At 49.4% G+C, this 15,580-nt stretch overlaps 1 protein-coding gene across 8 annotated transcripts in view; it reads right to left on the reverse strand.

The window, feature by feature from the left end:
- Positions 1–678: 678 nt before the first annotated feature.
- The window catches only part of Traf2 (TNF receptor associated factor 2), a 28,536-nt gene continuing 13,634 nt past the window's right edge, over positions 679–15,580 (reverse strand). For 7 of the 8 annotated variants that reach the window (XM_021156435.2, XM_029474232.1, XM_029474234.1 and 4 more), the window contains exons 5-11: positions 11,814–11,975; positions 9,723–9,797; positions 8,964–9,038; positions 6,635–6,916; positions 6,113–6,290; positions 2,110–2,258; positions 683–1,443 (exon numbers count right to left, since the gene is read on the reverse strand). In XM_021156435.2, the coding sequence (XP_021012094.1) occupies positions 1,225–1,443; positions 2,110–2,258; positions 6,113–6,290; positions 6,635–6,916; positions 8,964–9,038; positions 9,723–9,797; positions 11,814–11,975 (1,140 nt within the window). In that variant the 3' untranslated portion in view covers positions 683–1,224. Of the gene's footprint in view, positions 1,444–2,109; positions 2,259–6,112; positions 6,291–6,634; positions 6,917–8,963; positions 9,039–9,722; positions 9,798–11,813; positions 11,976–15,580 lie in introns of all 8 variants that reach the window. The other variant, XM_021156438.2, reaches the window with a different exon arrangement.

The raw sequence follows: 15,580 nt of genomic DNA on the forward strand, positions 1-15,580 counted from the left end.
ATGTCCACTAGAGTCCTCAGAGAAGTACAACTTACTCCAGAGCCCATGTAAATAAAATGCTTGAGTCCTGCCCACACACTGCGAGGCCCTAGATGTACCCCTCTGCAGAGCAGGCACAACATGTGTAAGAGATAACCAGCTCTTCTGGGTCCACTAGGTGACCGGCAGGCCTAGAACTCACAGGACAGAGGAGAGAAAGGAACAAGATGCACCCTCCACCAGCAAGTTACAGGGCACAGCCAGAGTGAGGTCAGTGTGACACCACGATGACAGCTGTACTGTTTCTGTACCTTTTAAAACCAGTAAATCTGATGTGAAAAGTCAGACAAACTAGGAGCACAACAGTCCACAGGGGACATGAAGGGGTCTAGAGGGCAGTGTCTCCTCCTCCTCCATCACAGCATGCTCGCAGCTGGGCATGCTTGCAGCTGGGCCCGGCAGGGTCCACCTCCATCACAGCATGCTCACAGCTCACACCATGCTGCCCACCACATTTCCTACTGTGCAAACCAGGCAAGGATCCTGAGACAAAGGCCTGGGCAGACTCACAATGGAGTGGTCACTGGGCTTGAAGGATATAAGGAATAGAGGTGGCCAGAATGAGTAAGGCAGAAGTGATGGCCAGAGGGTCACCACTACCAAGACCAGACACAGCAGGAGCCAGATGAACACCACTCGGCACAGTCATCTCAACAGTTTAATCACTTCTCCCCCATACAGGCCACCTGGCAGGGCTGTGCAGCCCAGGCAGGCCCTTCTCCAGTGAGTGCCTATGTGTCAGAGAGCTTCTCTCTTGGGCTACACCCTGCAGGCGCATGCCTTCTCCTGTGCAGCCCCTACCTCTTTTCCAAAGGATGGGGTGGGGAAGGCCAGTCACTTTGTACCTGCTGCAGCTCTTGAGGCTCTCTCTGGAGAGGCCCTTTCTGAGCACCCACCCATGGGTCTCTCCCTTCCCCAGACAGAGGAGACAGCAGGAGCTTTCCTACTGGAAAGCTGAGAAGCTCCCCGGCGGGCTCCACCAGGCCCTTGAGCTCAGTGGACCGTCCAACTGTTTGCCAGCTGAAGACCAACTGGAGGCTTCTTCCTGCCTTTCTGTGTGATGGTGATTGGCTTTAGGCTGAGGCCCTAAAGCATTTACACCAAGCCTGCCCACCTGTGTGTGGCAGGGCCTGGCTGGCCTAATGTGACAGCTCCTCATTGAGCTGCTATTCTTAGTAGGCGTGGCTAGAGTCCTGTTAGGTCCACAATAGCTTTGATGAAGATAGCATCATCCCGCACATAGGAATTCTTGGCCTCCATCTTGGACACAGGGCAGAAGAGGGGGCAGCCACTGGCTATGTTCATGTCACTGACAGGCCTCTGGAAGGAGGACGAGGTTACATCAGGCCTGAATGCGTCGATCACATGCTCCCGGTTGTTATGGTCCAGCAACATCAATGTTACCTGCGAGAAGTCAATCCAGGGAGGGAATAGGCTCATGAGTCACCTGAAACCCACAGCAATCCTGTCCTGCCTCTCCCACAGCAGTGTGCCTAGACAACTGGCCAGTCTAGTCAGCTTCTCATCCAGAAACAACGCATGCCCACGGTGGTACTGCGTGCTCACAGTGCCTGGGAACTGAGGCTAAAGCTTAGTGCTATACACATGTTCCCATGTGCTGTTTCTTTGTAGTGTTCGTCTACTGATTCTGAAGCTTGCTTGGGAAGCAAAGTACTTCACATGAACAGGGGTCTGAGCCGTGATAGCCAGGATCTCTGGGCCTGCTAGTCCTCATCCCTTGCTCTACCTCCTGTACTGGCTTCTAAGGAGAGAGCTGGGCCCTGAGCGGTGAAGGAAAGAGACCATGTTCAGTAGATTCTGCTCTCTGGAGTTTCAATCCCTTAATTAAGGAAGTCCTGGTTTTGAATACTGACAGAGGGGGCTCAGGAGATTTTCAAACATGTGTGGGTCATGAAGCCAATCAGGTGTCAGAATCAGCACTGAGAAATCACTGCAGAACCACAGCCTAATGTGCATGGATTCATACACTGTCTTGGAAACCTGGCCACTTGGAAGCTGTACCCAATGCCACCCTCAGATCCCCTAGAATCCTGGGGCTGCCTTGTATACCTTCTGATTAAAAGGCCACTGCAACAGAGCATCATTGGGGCCTTTCATCACCACGAAGAAGAGAGACAGATGAGTTCCCCGCCCAGTGCCGTCGCCATTCAAGTAGACCCGTAGACACATCTTGTAGCCATATCTGCTTGTGTAGAAGGCTGGAGGTATGGAGACATGTCAGTGAGGACAGGGCAGGACACAGCTCCTTCCCTGCAGCCCACCCTCAGGAAGGGGAAAACAGAAACCATCACACAGCTTTTGCTAAGTATCAAAAAAGGGTTTCCTCACAAAAGAAACCCCCCTCCACCAGGCAGTGGTGGCACACGCCTTTAATCTCAGCACTCGGGAGGTAGAGGCAGGCTGATTTCTGTGTTCAAGGCCAGCCTAGTCTACAGAGTGAGTTCCAGGACAGTCAGGGCTATACAGAGAAACCCTGTTTCAAAACAAAAAACAAACAAACAAACAAACAAACAAACAAAAAGAAAGCCTCCCTCCACCCAGAGACTCTTGCCATGCAGCTCAGGATGGCCTCCAATTTCACTTCTTCAGGAAAGCCATTACTGTGTGCACTCTGTGCAGTCCTACAGGGCGGACCCTGCCAGGGTGTGTGTGGAAACCAAAGAAGAGCTCTGGGAGCTGCTTCTCCTCCCAGCCTTTTGTTTTGGCTTTTTGAGACAGAGTGTCTATGTAGTTCTGGAACACTTTGTAGGCCAGGCTGGCCTCTGCCTTCCTTGTGCACTGATTGCTGCCTGGTCTCTCCTAACATCTATTTTTTTTTTAAAAAAGATATTTACTTACACTTCAAATGTTATCCCCTTTCCTGGTTTCCCCTCCCAAAACCCCTTATCCTCTTCCCCCTCCCCCTGCTCCCCAACCCACCCACTCCTGCTTCCTGGCCCTGGCATTCCCCTACACTGGGACCTTCACAGGACCAAGGGCTTCTCCTCCCATTGATGACTGACTAGCATCCTCTGCTACATATGAGTCCCACTATGTGCACTCTTTGGTTGGTGGTTTGGTCCCTGGGAGCTCTAGGGGTACTGGTTGGTTCATATTGTTGTTCCTCCTATGGGGCTGCAAACCCCTTCAGCTCCTTGGGTCCTTCCTCTAGCTCCTCCATTGGGGACCCTGTGCTCAGTCCAATGGATGGCTGTGAGCATCCACTTCTGTAATTTTCAGGCACTGGCAGAGCCTCTCAGGAGACAGCTATATCAGGCTCCTGTCAGCAAGCACTTGTTGGCATCCACAATAGTGTCCTGGTTTAGTGATTGTCTATGGGATGGCTCCCCAGGTGGGGCAGTCTCTGGATGGTCACTCCTTCATCTCTGCACCACACTTTGTCTCTGTAACTCCTTTCTCCTACCATCCTTAATGTGGGTTCCAGAGATTGAGCTTACAAATCCAGTCAGGCATCTTTCTACGTCCATCCTTTAAAGCTAACTGATAATTTCAATAACCTCAAAGTGACAAAAATGGTGGCAAAAACCCAGTAGCTAGGGTTCTCAACAAGCTATGAAGGGAGATCAGGCCACAGGAACCCTGCTTCAGCAGAAGCATCCGAGAAACAGAAACTGAGAACAGCACAGTCAACATTCCTCAGGCCCTAGAGCAGCGGCTCTCAACCTGTGGCTTGTGACCCCTTAGGACAGCACGTATCAGATATGTACATTATGATCTATAACAGTAGTAAAACTACAGTTATGAAGTAGCAACAAAATCATTGTATAGTGGGGTCAGCACAGCCTGAGGGACTGTAGTGAAGAGGTACAGCACTGGGAGGTTGGGAAGCTCTGGTTCACAGGTAACAAACAACAAACAACAGCCCGGACATGGGAAGGCTGCGTAAGAGGAGACTTGGACGTAGTAACACAAGCTTCCCAACATGAGTTCAGGTTCAGCATGGGCTACATAATGGATCCGAGTCCACCATGAGCTATAGTGTGAAACCATGTCCCAGCACTCAGGAGGCAGAAGCAGGCGGATTTCTGAGTTCCAGGCCAGCCTGGTCTACAGAGTGAGTTCCAGGACAGCCAGGGCTACACAGAGAAACCTGAAACCCTGTCTTGAACCACGCCCCCCCCCAAAAAAAAAACATGTCTCAAAAATTAACAAACGATACACGATCTACGTAACTAGTTGGTTGTGAGGCTGACTGGGTCAAGGAATACCTACGGGCTGGAGCAGCACTACCCCTGAGCGCCTGAGGGCACGTTCTAAGCCACTGTACATGGGTGGTAGACCTGGTGCGTGGGAGCAGCACCCTGGGACAGGTGCAGCCAATGAAACTCAGAACACAAATAACAGAAGAAAATCAAACTGGTCTCTTTGTCCTGAGGTAGGACCTGTCTATAAAGATAGACAGCAAGCTTTTCAGTATTTGGACTCCAGAATTAATACCAGCATCTCCACATAAAGTTGGTCACTGTGGATCTCAGCCTCAGTAATCACAACCCTTAAGAACCCTTAGGCACCTGCCACTGCACACTCTTTAGTGTATGTAGGTCTGCAATGTTCCACCCCATGCCCGTTTGTTAAACATCTGGCGCTGCCTGCAGATGGAGGAACTTTCTAATGTGGGGCCTGAGAGGAGGTGTTTCAGTCACGGGGGTGGGACTTGAAGAAGACAGTGGGCTCTCCACTCATTGCATCCCTCTTTCTTTTGCTTCCTAGCTGGGAAGTGAACAGCTCTGGACCACAGGCTGCTTGCCATGATGTACAGCCATAAGTGAAAAGCTGTGTCCTCTGGGTGGAGAACCCAACAATACAGTCTCAGCTGGCTTCCCAGCAGCTCTCAGCCACACGACAGGACTAACCCATGCTCCACTCACCAGAGCTAAGCCTCTGCAGGCAGTGTCAATACCCGCCTTCCTGTTCCTTGTACCTCTGCCTACTACATGAACCCAACTCACCAACAATATTAAAGCCGACCTTTACACAAACCAGCTTTTGCCTGGCTATGGCCCCAGGAGACTGCTGGAAGGGACTTGGGCTCCTGATGCTGGATCCTTACCAGCCTCACTGTGGAACTCTGTTAACCTGGGCCTGCACACCTCACAAGTTAACATTTACTAAGTCACCTGAGGGGGTGGAAGGCAGTGCCAACATGGACTACCCAACTCTAGAAATCATATCCGGCTCCCAGGCTGCCCACATGTGCCTCTGGTTCCCACCTAAGACACTGGTTTCCTAGTCTCCAGGTTTGTTTACTGCTAGCCCTCACTGAAGCCATGTTACAGAGATGAGTAGAGTGCTCCGTCTTCTCACGCAAGGGCAGGGACCACCAGTGTCAAGGCAAGCCAGTAAGGAGAGGGTCTCCTAAGGGCTTAGCCTTGATCCTAGAACCTCTACTGCAGAGAAGGTTTTGTAAAGGAAGCCTAGAAATAAATGCTGTGCAGGTCACCTTCTGATAGACGATGACTAAGTTATGAAGCAAACTACTGAGCAGGAAGAAGAGGCTAACAAGGGAAAAAGACAAGGCCTGGGCCCTCACACCATCTGTGGGGATCTCAGGGGTACGCCGAAGTCCACAGAAAGGTAGCCACAGTGGTACGGTAAGAAGTGCAAAGCAGGCAGCACAAGGGAAGCAACCATACATAGCCTACAATGACATACCCAGACTCTAGCATGCACGTAGCAGGCCCTGCCAGAGGAGCTCCAGAGCCCCTCCAGAGCCTTGCAGGTGAAGGAGAGTGAGGAACATTCTCACAGGACTCCTGCTTACAGGAAATACTAATGCTCAATCCAGTTGGGCAGGAGTCAGACAAGCTTGAAGCTGTGACCCAGTTTGCAAAGGTCTGTTTTCCATTATCCACTCTAAAGCCACCATGCTCATCTGCAGGGGACAAGGGGCATACTCTGCACATCTAACCTGGCACCCCATAGCTCCTCATGCCTAACTCCCAGGAAGCGTTAGATGCAGACACTCCTGGTGCCAGCTGAGCATGTGCCCTGCCCCAGCTAGGGAGCCATTCTGTTGGGCCTCTGAGGCTGATGGGAAGAGCACAAATGGCACCTGGGGAGAAGATAGCCGGTGTCCGGCCAGCTACGGCTTCCTGACGCTTTCTGGTGAAGTCAGAGATCTTCCAGATGAAGACCCCATCATAGGTGGATACTTCCAACTCGGAGACCTTCTGCTCCAGGTCAGCCATGGCCAGGTCCTTGAGGCCAATGCTCCTCTCCAGCTGTTGCACCTGCAGAGCAGAGACCACTTAACTCTGTCATATGGTGTGGCCCTGAGCCCCCTCCTCCCCCACTGCTAGCCTCTGGAGTCTTTTCTGTCCCCAGGGTTAGGAACAGGTTCCAAGTTCACATGGACGGCTCTGGATGTACATGCACCCGGGAGCTCCACAGCCCCAGCACAGTGTCATGACTGATGCTGTACCCTCCTAGGACAAAATCAAATGCTCTGACTGAGCCTCACAGAGTATAAGATTCAGAAAGCAGATGGCCAAAGCCCAAGTCATGCAGTGTAGACAGGTTTGACACTGCCCAGGCTCCAAAGATCCAGGACTTACTATTCCAGCTAAGTACAAACCTTGTTACTCAGGGCCTCAATCTTGTCCTGGTCTAGCCGGTGCTGCCGGCTACAAGCCTCTGCAGTCACTGCTACCCTCTCTACTTCACGGTTCAAGACGCAGACGATGTTCTCAAAGGTGGCTATCTTCTGCTCCAAAATCTGGCACCGCTGGAGTAGCTCTGGCCCCACCTGGTTCAAGGTTCCCGGGGAGGCCTGGGCCTCCAGGAATGAGCTCAGCAGTAGGGCTAGGTGTTCCCGTAGCCGCTGCACCTCATGATCCTGCAGGTTCTCAGTCTCCACCTGTGGGACAGGACAAGCAGCTCTTGGCATGGTGTCTGTACAGAACTAGCCTGGACAGTGCGGTACCACGAGCCACACTGGACTGACATCCATTAGGACATGTGCTTCTCTCTCAGGATGTGAGCACTCAGCTACCGCTCCAGCACCATGCATGTCTGCCTGCCTGCCTACCTTGCCTGCTCCCGTGCTGCCCACAATGATGGACACTTGGGAGGCCGAGGCAAGCAGATTTCTGAGTTCGAGGCCAGCCTGATCTACAGAGTGAGTTCCAGGACATCCAGAGTTACATACACAGAAAAACCCTGTCTCAAAAAACAAAAGTACAAAACAAAACAAAAAACCCCAAACAAACAAAACAAAAAAACAAACCCAGGGCTGGAGAGATGGCTCAGTGGTTAAGAGCACCAACTGCTCTTCTGAAGGTCCTGAGTTCAAATCCCAGCAACCACATGGTGGCTCACAACCATCTGTAATGAGATCTGACTCCTCTTCTGGTCCATCTGAAGACAGCTACAGTGTACTTAGATATAATAATAAATAAATCTTAAAAAAAAAGACAGCAGCAGTGTACTCACATAAAATAAATAAATAAATCTTTAAAAACAAAGCAAAACAAAGAACAAACAACAAACAAAAAACAACAAACCCAACCTCAAGCAAAACTAGGGATGGCTTGGCATGTAGATGCTGTCCGCAAGCCTGATCATATGTTGGAAGGACAGAGTCCTTCTAAAAGCTTCTTCTGGTTTCATGTGCATGCTGCCATGGCTTATGTACCCACAAATGTAATAAAAAATAAAAATCATAACAAAATAAAATAATTTTACAAAGACACTCAAAACGTAAGTAAACAGAAAGCAAGACATCTGTGTTCCCAGTGGGGGCACAGCTGCCTGGACGACAGGGGACATAAGCAGGTGACCCTGCACCTCCTGGGCAGGCACTAGTCAGCTTAGTGGCTTCCTCAGCTTAGGTCAGCAAGGTTCCCACAAACAAGGTCAGAGACGAACTGGAGCTCCCCACAAACTGAACACGCACAGATCCTAGGCTCAAGGTTACAGCAGCTCCGTTTCCTGGTAGCTTCTTTTTTTTTTTTTTTTTTTTTAAGATTTATTTATTTATTACATGTAAGTACACTGTAGCTGTCTTCAGACACTTCAGAAGAGGGCTCCAGATCTCGTTACGGATGGTTGTGAGCCACCATGTGGTTGCTGGGATTAGAACTCTGGACCTTCGGAAGAGCAGTCGGGTGCTCTTACCCACTGAGCCATCTCACCAGCCCCTCCTGGTAGCTTCTAATCTACCTTCTGCAGGGAACTCAGCTGCCTTGAAATGGCGGCTGTAACTCTCCCCACCACTCCATACAAGAGAGCAGAGACGCCCTGCCCCAGACACGGCATCCTCAGCTTGCCTCCTCCTCTTCCCCTGAATGTTCACATCCTATAGGCCCACTGTGGACCAGCACATGTTCATGCGTCATGAAAGGACATGGGGGCTCCCACTGTACAGAGAAAGAAATAGCCTGTGACAGGCTGAATATGAAGGGGCAAGATAGGCTAATACATAAAGCCTGTGTCCAGGCAGGAGATGATGAGGTGACAAGATAGCAGTTGGAGGGACAGGATCCATCTGCCAACAGCCAAGGATTTGTCAGCATGCATGTGAAATATGACACAAGAGGAAGATCTGCCAGACCTCTGGGCACGGGGACTTTGGCTAGGCAGCTGAGCTAAAGTGTATTCTCCTTTCATGGGAGAGATGGGAAGAAGTAGATGGCAAGAACACAGAAGACCAAGGTGTAGCTCTAAGGCCTCCACTAGGCATTCCGGGAAGTGCAAGGTGCCAGGAGCACATATACTTGTGTGTTCTTAGATCTCAAGAGGGCAAGCCTGGACACCTGAGGGCAGCAAGAAGGGGTGCTGAGAGATAGCCAGGAGAGATAACAGAGAGGTGGAAGAACGTAGGAGGAGCCAGAGCTGGAGACTGTTTATCATAAGGGAAAGACCCACCCAGGTTCCTAGTCCCTAAGAGCAGCCCCATGGCTTACCATCTCTGAACAGCCAACTGTGTGGAATCTGCAGAGAACCCGGCATTTGCTGCATGCTCTAACATGGTCCTGAAACTGGAAGGTAAGAAGAATGAAGTTACCAAGGGTTACGACAGACAGACAGACAAACAGACACACACACGAAACTCATTATTTGGAGTAACTAAGTCTATGTCCTTAGGCCAGTCTTTTGTACTCAACTCAAAAATAAATCCTCTTATTTCTTTGTGGTGAGAGGTGTACTTCTGTCATCAAGAGGGAAGTCCAGCTCAATGGGAGAAAGCTTTGAAGCCCTGAATTCCAACCCCACACTACACCCCCACAAAAAGGAACTTGCCCAACAGTAACAATATAAACCAGGATTATGGGTGTATGCCTATAATCCCAGCACTCTGCAGGTGGAGACAGGAGGATCAGGAGTTCAAGGTTATCCTTAGCATGCATTAAGTTCCAGGCCAGCCTGGGCTACGTGAAATTCTGGTAGAGGGTGGGGTGGTGGGGAACATCAGACATGGTGAAACATGATGTTAAGGCAAATCTCCATGACTTTAAGGCCAGCCTTGTCTCCAGTGCAGTTTCTAGGCACTCAGGGCTATTAGTAAGACCCCTGCCTCAAAACAAATGAACAGCAAAAAAATTCAAATGAATATTGGCGGACAAGCCACCGTGCCCAAGAACATGCCCATCCTAGCAATAGCACAGAGACCTCACTCTGCGGCTTCTGGCCATAAACCACCCCACTGGAAGCAAATGCTTTACCTTCTCCCGAGGGATCTTCTTCTTGCCACAGCCATCACAGGTTAAGGGAAACTTGGGGCAGACCTCATAGTGTACCTTAAAGAGAAACAGGAACATTAGTTGGGGATGCCAACATCAGGACAGGGAAGTAGAGGAGGAGGGGAGACAGGAAGTAGTGAAGATGGCAGCCTGCACCTAGGAGAAGCCTGATATGCTCATGGTCCCTCTGACTCTCTTGAGAGTTGTGATTAACCCTGAGTGAGAGCCTACAGGCACCCTCACAACTGCAGACTTAAGACTTCTCCCTCTGTAACCTCCAGGAAACACAAAAGGGACCAAGGAACACCATCTTCCAACACCTGACTAGAACAAAGGAGCCATGTAGAGATCAAAATGACTACAGCACTTTGTTAGCACTATCCTGTCCTCACATGGCCCCAAGGCACAGCCAAACTTCCCTGAGGAGAGACCCTGATAAACCACTACAGAGCACCCAACATCCAATATCATACAACAGAAGAACAGTGCCAACACCCAAGATGTGGAAAGCAAATCGGCAGGCAGCTAAGAAAGAGAAGTTGACGTCTCCGCCTCCAGCAAACCTGAGTGATGGTTACCTTCTCACAGTGAGAATGTGGACAAGCCAAGAAAGGGACACAGCAAACACTGTTACATTTTAGATATGCTCTGGCATATCTAAAGATCTATGTGTTGAAGGATTGGTCCCTAACATAGGACTACACGTGGGCATGTGATGAAATCTAAGAGGTGGGGTCATATGAAAATTCCTTAGGCCACTGGGCACATGTCCTCACAGTCCCATCCTCTCAGTTCAAAGTTAAGGTACACCTTTTCTCTGTGGAAGGTGACCATTTCAGACCCTTGTTCAAGTGATGGCACATTGCTACCGATAATGCACCCTGAACTCCATAGATGAAATGAGAACCTGTCTTATAAGATCTAATCGGATCTGCTCATTAACAGTCTAGAGAAGTGACACATAGCTGCTGTTTTCTCTGCCTTCTGTGCTTCAACTTTTCTTGTCATTTGGAGAGAGGTGGGATCATGACAGGGTCTTACCATCCAGTTCAGGCTGGCCTCAACCTCCTGAGGACTGTGATTATAGGCACCAATTCACCACACTCAGGTAGGTCTAAAATACCTGACAATTCTTTTAGCCCTGTAAGGTGGCAGAAGTCATTAATCCCAGCATTTTAGAGCAGAGACACAAGGATCTCGGTAAGTCTGAGGCCAGCCTGGTCTACATAGCAAGTTCCAGTTCAGGGAAGGCTACAGGTGAGAACCTGTCTCAAAATATACATGTTCTAGATTTATTTATCTTGTGTATATGAGTGTTTGTTTGCCTGGTGCACAGAGAAGAGAGAAAAGGGCTCTCGTAGAACTGGTGCTATGGGATTGTTGTTAGGCACCTTGTAGGTGCTGGGACCTGAACCCAGGTCCTCTGACAGAACAATAAATATTTTTTTTTGTTTGTTTTGTTTTGTTTTGTTTGTTTTGTTTTGTTTTGTTTGTTTTGTTTTGTTTTGTTTTTCGAGACAGGGTTTCTCTGTATAGCCCTGGCTGTCCTGGAACTCACTTTGTAGACCAGGCTGGCCTTGAACTCAGAAATTCGCCTGCCTCTGCCTCCTGAGTGCTGGGATCAAAGGCATGCGCCACTGTGCCAGGCTTCAATAAGTATTCTTAGCTGCTAGCCATTTGTACATCCTCTTTAAAAATTCTTTTCCTGAATTTTTTGTATTTTATAAATCACTTTTTGTTTTTTGTTTTTTCGAGACAGGGTTTCTCTGTGTAGCCCTGACTGTCCTGGAACTCACTCTATAGACCAGGCTGGCCTTGAACTCAGAAATCCGCCTGCCTCTGCCTCCCAAGTGCTGGGATTAAAGGTGTGCACCACCACTGCCTGGCTATAAATCACTTTTTAAAGTAAGTCAGTACTAATTACCCAGTTCCACCAAAAACCTTCTCATCTCCATGACGCTATGGAGAGAAATATGAAGAAGTTAAGCAAACTTCAACCATGGCAGTAAATGCTAGGCGACTGCCCGTGCTGTGGATACTGCCTCCTAGGCTGCCCCGCCCCGCCCAGCTCACCTCCAGGTCCACGTGGCTACAGGGTGCTCTGCAGTGCTGGCAGCTCAGGCTCCTTTTGGGGCATTCCTGCTCAGTGTGGTGCTCCTTCTCGCTGAGGCGGATCAGGCCTTTACATGCAGGACACTCTGTCAGCAGGAATGGGCACTGTCCTTCGTGGCAGCTCTGGCAACAAAAGAAGTAAATGAAGATAGCATGCAGACATGCAGGTGGCCACAGCATATGCAAGTGGCTTGCTGTCCATGCTGTCCAGCCTGCCCATCATGGAGTCTGCCCCCTCAGAACCACTGTATAGACACAGGCCACTGTATCCTCTCTCACTTTCAGAAACCAAGGATGCTGACTCCTAGCTGTGCTAGACTGAGCTGCTTCATTACAGCTGCTCTCTAGTGAGTGACACCCCCAGGACACCCAACTCTTCAACCATACACACCCGGGCACCTCACCCCACCCCCATATCAGCTTCTGTGGTGATCTGAATAGGTATGGCCCCCATAAACCTATGTGTTTGAATGCTTGGCCAGTAAGGAGTGGCACTATTAGGAGACGTGGCCTTGTTGGAGGAAGGATGTCACTTTGGGGGCAGGCTTTGAAGTCTCCTATGCTCAAACTATGCCTGCCTAGTGTAACAGAGCCCCCTTCTGCTACCTGTGGATCAAGAGACAGATGTCTGCCTGCATGCTGCCATGTTTCCCACCATGACAATTAGGGACTAAATTTCTGAACTGTAAGCCAGACAGCTCCCGACTAAGAGCAAGCCCCCAATGAAATGTTGTCCTTTATAAGAGTTGCCTGGGTCGTGGTGTCTCTGCACAGCAGTGGACCACTAAGACACTGGTCACCAGAGGAACATGGCATTAGCAATTTGTTGGCTAAGCTATCTTTTTGTTTTCTTCCCTATACTATTGGGGGGGGGGGTGTGACAGGGTTTCTCTATATAGTCCTGGCTGTTCTAGAACTCTCTCTATAGACCAGGTTGGTCTTGAACTCAGAGATCTGCCTGCCTCTGCCTCCTGAGTGCTAGGACTAAAGATGTGTACCATCCATGCCTGGATGGTCTACATTAAGCACACAGGTCAGTATAGGAAGCACACTCGGTGCTGTGTAGCCTCCATTGCTCATCCACAGAACTCTCTTCTTCCTAAGTGCTAACTCTATCTCCATGCACAGACTCCTCCACCCCTGGAAACCTTCACCACTGTCTCTCTCTTGCTATGGTCTTGTGTGTGGTGTGTGTGTGTGTGTGTGTGCGTGTGTTTGGAAGCAGAAGACACAGAGCGAACTACAGAGGAGGAAAACTTCTAGGAGAAGGTTAATAGGTAAGAGGCAAGTTCCTGAGGCTGAGACACAGTCCAGTAGGTGAGAAAAGACCCAACAGCAGGGCCATAAAGATCAAATTAGCTGTTCAGAGTTATCCGAACAACTCTGGAGGAAGGTTGTTCTAAGAAGACAACAGGGTGAGAGGCCCTCAATCAAATCCTAGGAAGGAGGTGGGACTGTAGTCGGGAAAAGCAGAAGTGGTGCATTCAGTCTAAGTGCTTGGCAAGCCCAAGCTAGGACACATCAAGGCTTAGACAACCACACTAACGCTCCAGCCCAAGGGGCTCCGTGTGCCATGATCCTGTAACTCCTTGAGTGTGCAACAACTAGCTATTAAACAAGCACAAAGAGGGACCTCAGCCAGGCGTGATGGCACATGCCTTTAATCCCAGCACTTGGGAGGCAGTGGCAGGCGGATTTCTGAGTTTGAGGCCAGCTTGATCTACAAAGTGAGTTCCAGGACAGCCTGGGCTACACAGAGAAACCCTGTCTCGGGGGGTGGGGGGGGGGGGGGGGAAGGGCCTCAAGCTATTATGCTATAACAGTTTACAGAAGGTAAGACTAATGTACAAAAACAGTTAAGTTGGGGCTAGAGAGATGGCTCAGTGGTTAGGAACACTGACTGCTTCTCCAGTTCAATTCCCAGCAACCACATGGTAGCTCACAACCATCTGTAATGGGATCTGATGCCCTCTTCTGGTGTGTTTCAAGACAGCTACAATGTACTCATATACATTAAATAAATAAATAGTATTTGAAAAAAATTAGTTAAGTTACTATAATTTAACTAAAAGGCTACTTATGACTTGGGGCTGGGGAAATGGCTCAGCTGACGAAAGTACATCCCACACAAACATTAAGACCTGGGTTTTGACCCTCAAACCTCCTATTTTAAAAAGTCACGTATAGCAGTGTGCTCCTGTAATTCCAATGTTGGGTAAACAAAGATAGGAGGACCCTCAGGTAAGATGGCCAGGCATCCTAGACTAAGTGCTGGGCTTAGGCCAATAGGAAACTATCTTAGTAAAGTGGATGGCTCCTGAGAAATGACACCCAATGCTAACCTCTGGTCTCCAAATGCTCATGCACACATGCGCAGCCACATGGACACACACACACACACACACACACACCCAGGCACACACACACTACACAAAGCTGTAATATGGTAGAAGAAAGCCTAGAATGCACAAAACCCTGGAGTTAATCCTCTATACTAAAAAATAAACAAGATAAATGACAAGGCAGCTTACATTTGCTTTGAAGTAATCCTCAAAGGCCAACTCGGGCTGAGAGACAGCTGACAGAAGTTCTGGAGGCCCAGGAGCCTAGCACTGACTTGGCTCTCAGTCCTCTGCTCAGAGTTTCTCTATATTTCTCATACTGTTTTTTTGAGACAGGACCTTATGCAATCCATTCTCTGAAACCTGGATTCTGACAAATTTCAATAAAATGTTTCTCTCCTGGGATAGGTGAGGCTCAGTGGGTGAGTGTGTGCTTTGTGTGTTCATGGCCCTGTGTTCCATGCCCTGCACTGGCTGCTTCAAATCCCAGCTAAGCTCAGAACCTGAGAGTGACTTGAATATTCACTCAATACTCCAGGCTGGCAGGCCACCAAACCCCAGAGATGTTCCTGTCTCTGCTTCTTCAACTTTGAGATTACAGGCGTATGCTGCTGTACCTGACTTTTTTCGATGAGTCCTGGGGGAGACCAGGGAATGAATGCTTGTCCTCAGGTCCTGACCACAAAGGATTACAGAAGACACACTTGTAACAACATACTCAGGCAACAAGGACAAAGCTCAAACTCCCCTCCCCTAGCAGACACAATCTAAATATATCAGCATTTATTCAAGCAGAATTCAAATTTAACATTTTAAGAAAATATAGTTGTTAAAACTGAAATTTGGGGGGGTGGGGGTGGTTAGGTGTGGTTGAAAAGGGTCTCACTATATACCTTTGCCTGGTCTGGAATTCACTGTGTAGACTCTAACGATGGGCTGGAGAGAGAGCTCAGTGGTTAGAAGCACTTGTTGCTCTTGCAGCAGACTCAGGTTCAACCCCCAGCTCCCACATGGTGGCTCACAGCCAACCTTAAGTCCAGTTCTAAGGGAGCCAGTTCCCTCTTCTGGTCCCTCTTTGGACACCAGGTATGCAAGTGACGCACATATACACATACAGATAAAAGCCCATACACATAAAATAAATAAATGTGAAAAGCAAGTCCACGATGAGGCCATGCCGACCGGCACACCTGCCTTCCCAGTGTCAGCTGCCCCCTGGAATCTGTAGTCTGGCTGGCCTGGAACTCACTATGTGGGAACCAGGCTGGCCTGGAACTCACTATGTAGGGACCAGGCTGGCCTGGAACTCACTATGTAGGGACCAGGCTGGCCTGGAACTCACAGAGATCTGGCAGCCTTTGCTTTCCCTAGTGCAGCACCAGGCCT

This window comes from Mus caroli, chromosome 2 (assembly GCF_900094665.2).
Source record: "Mus caroli chromosome 2, CAROLI_EIJ_v1.1, whole genome shotgun sequence".
Classification (NCBI taxonomy): Eukaryota; Metazoa; Chordata; class Mammalia; order Rodentia; family Muridae; genus Mus; species Mus caroli.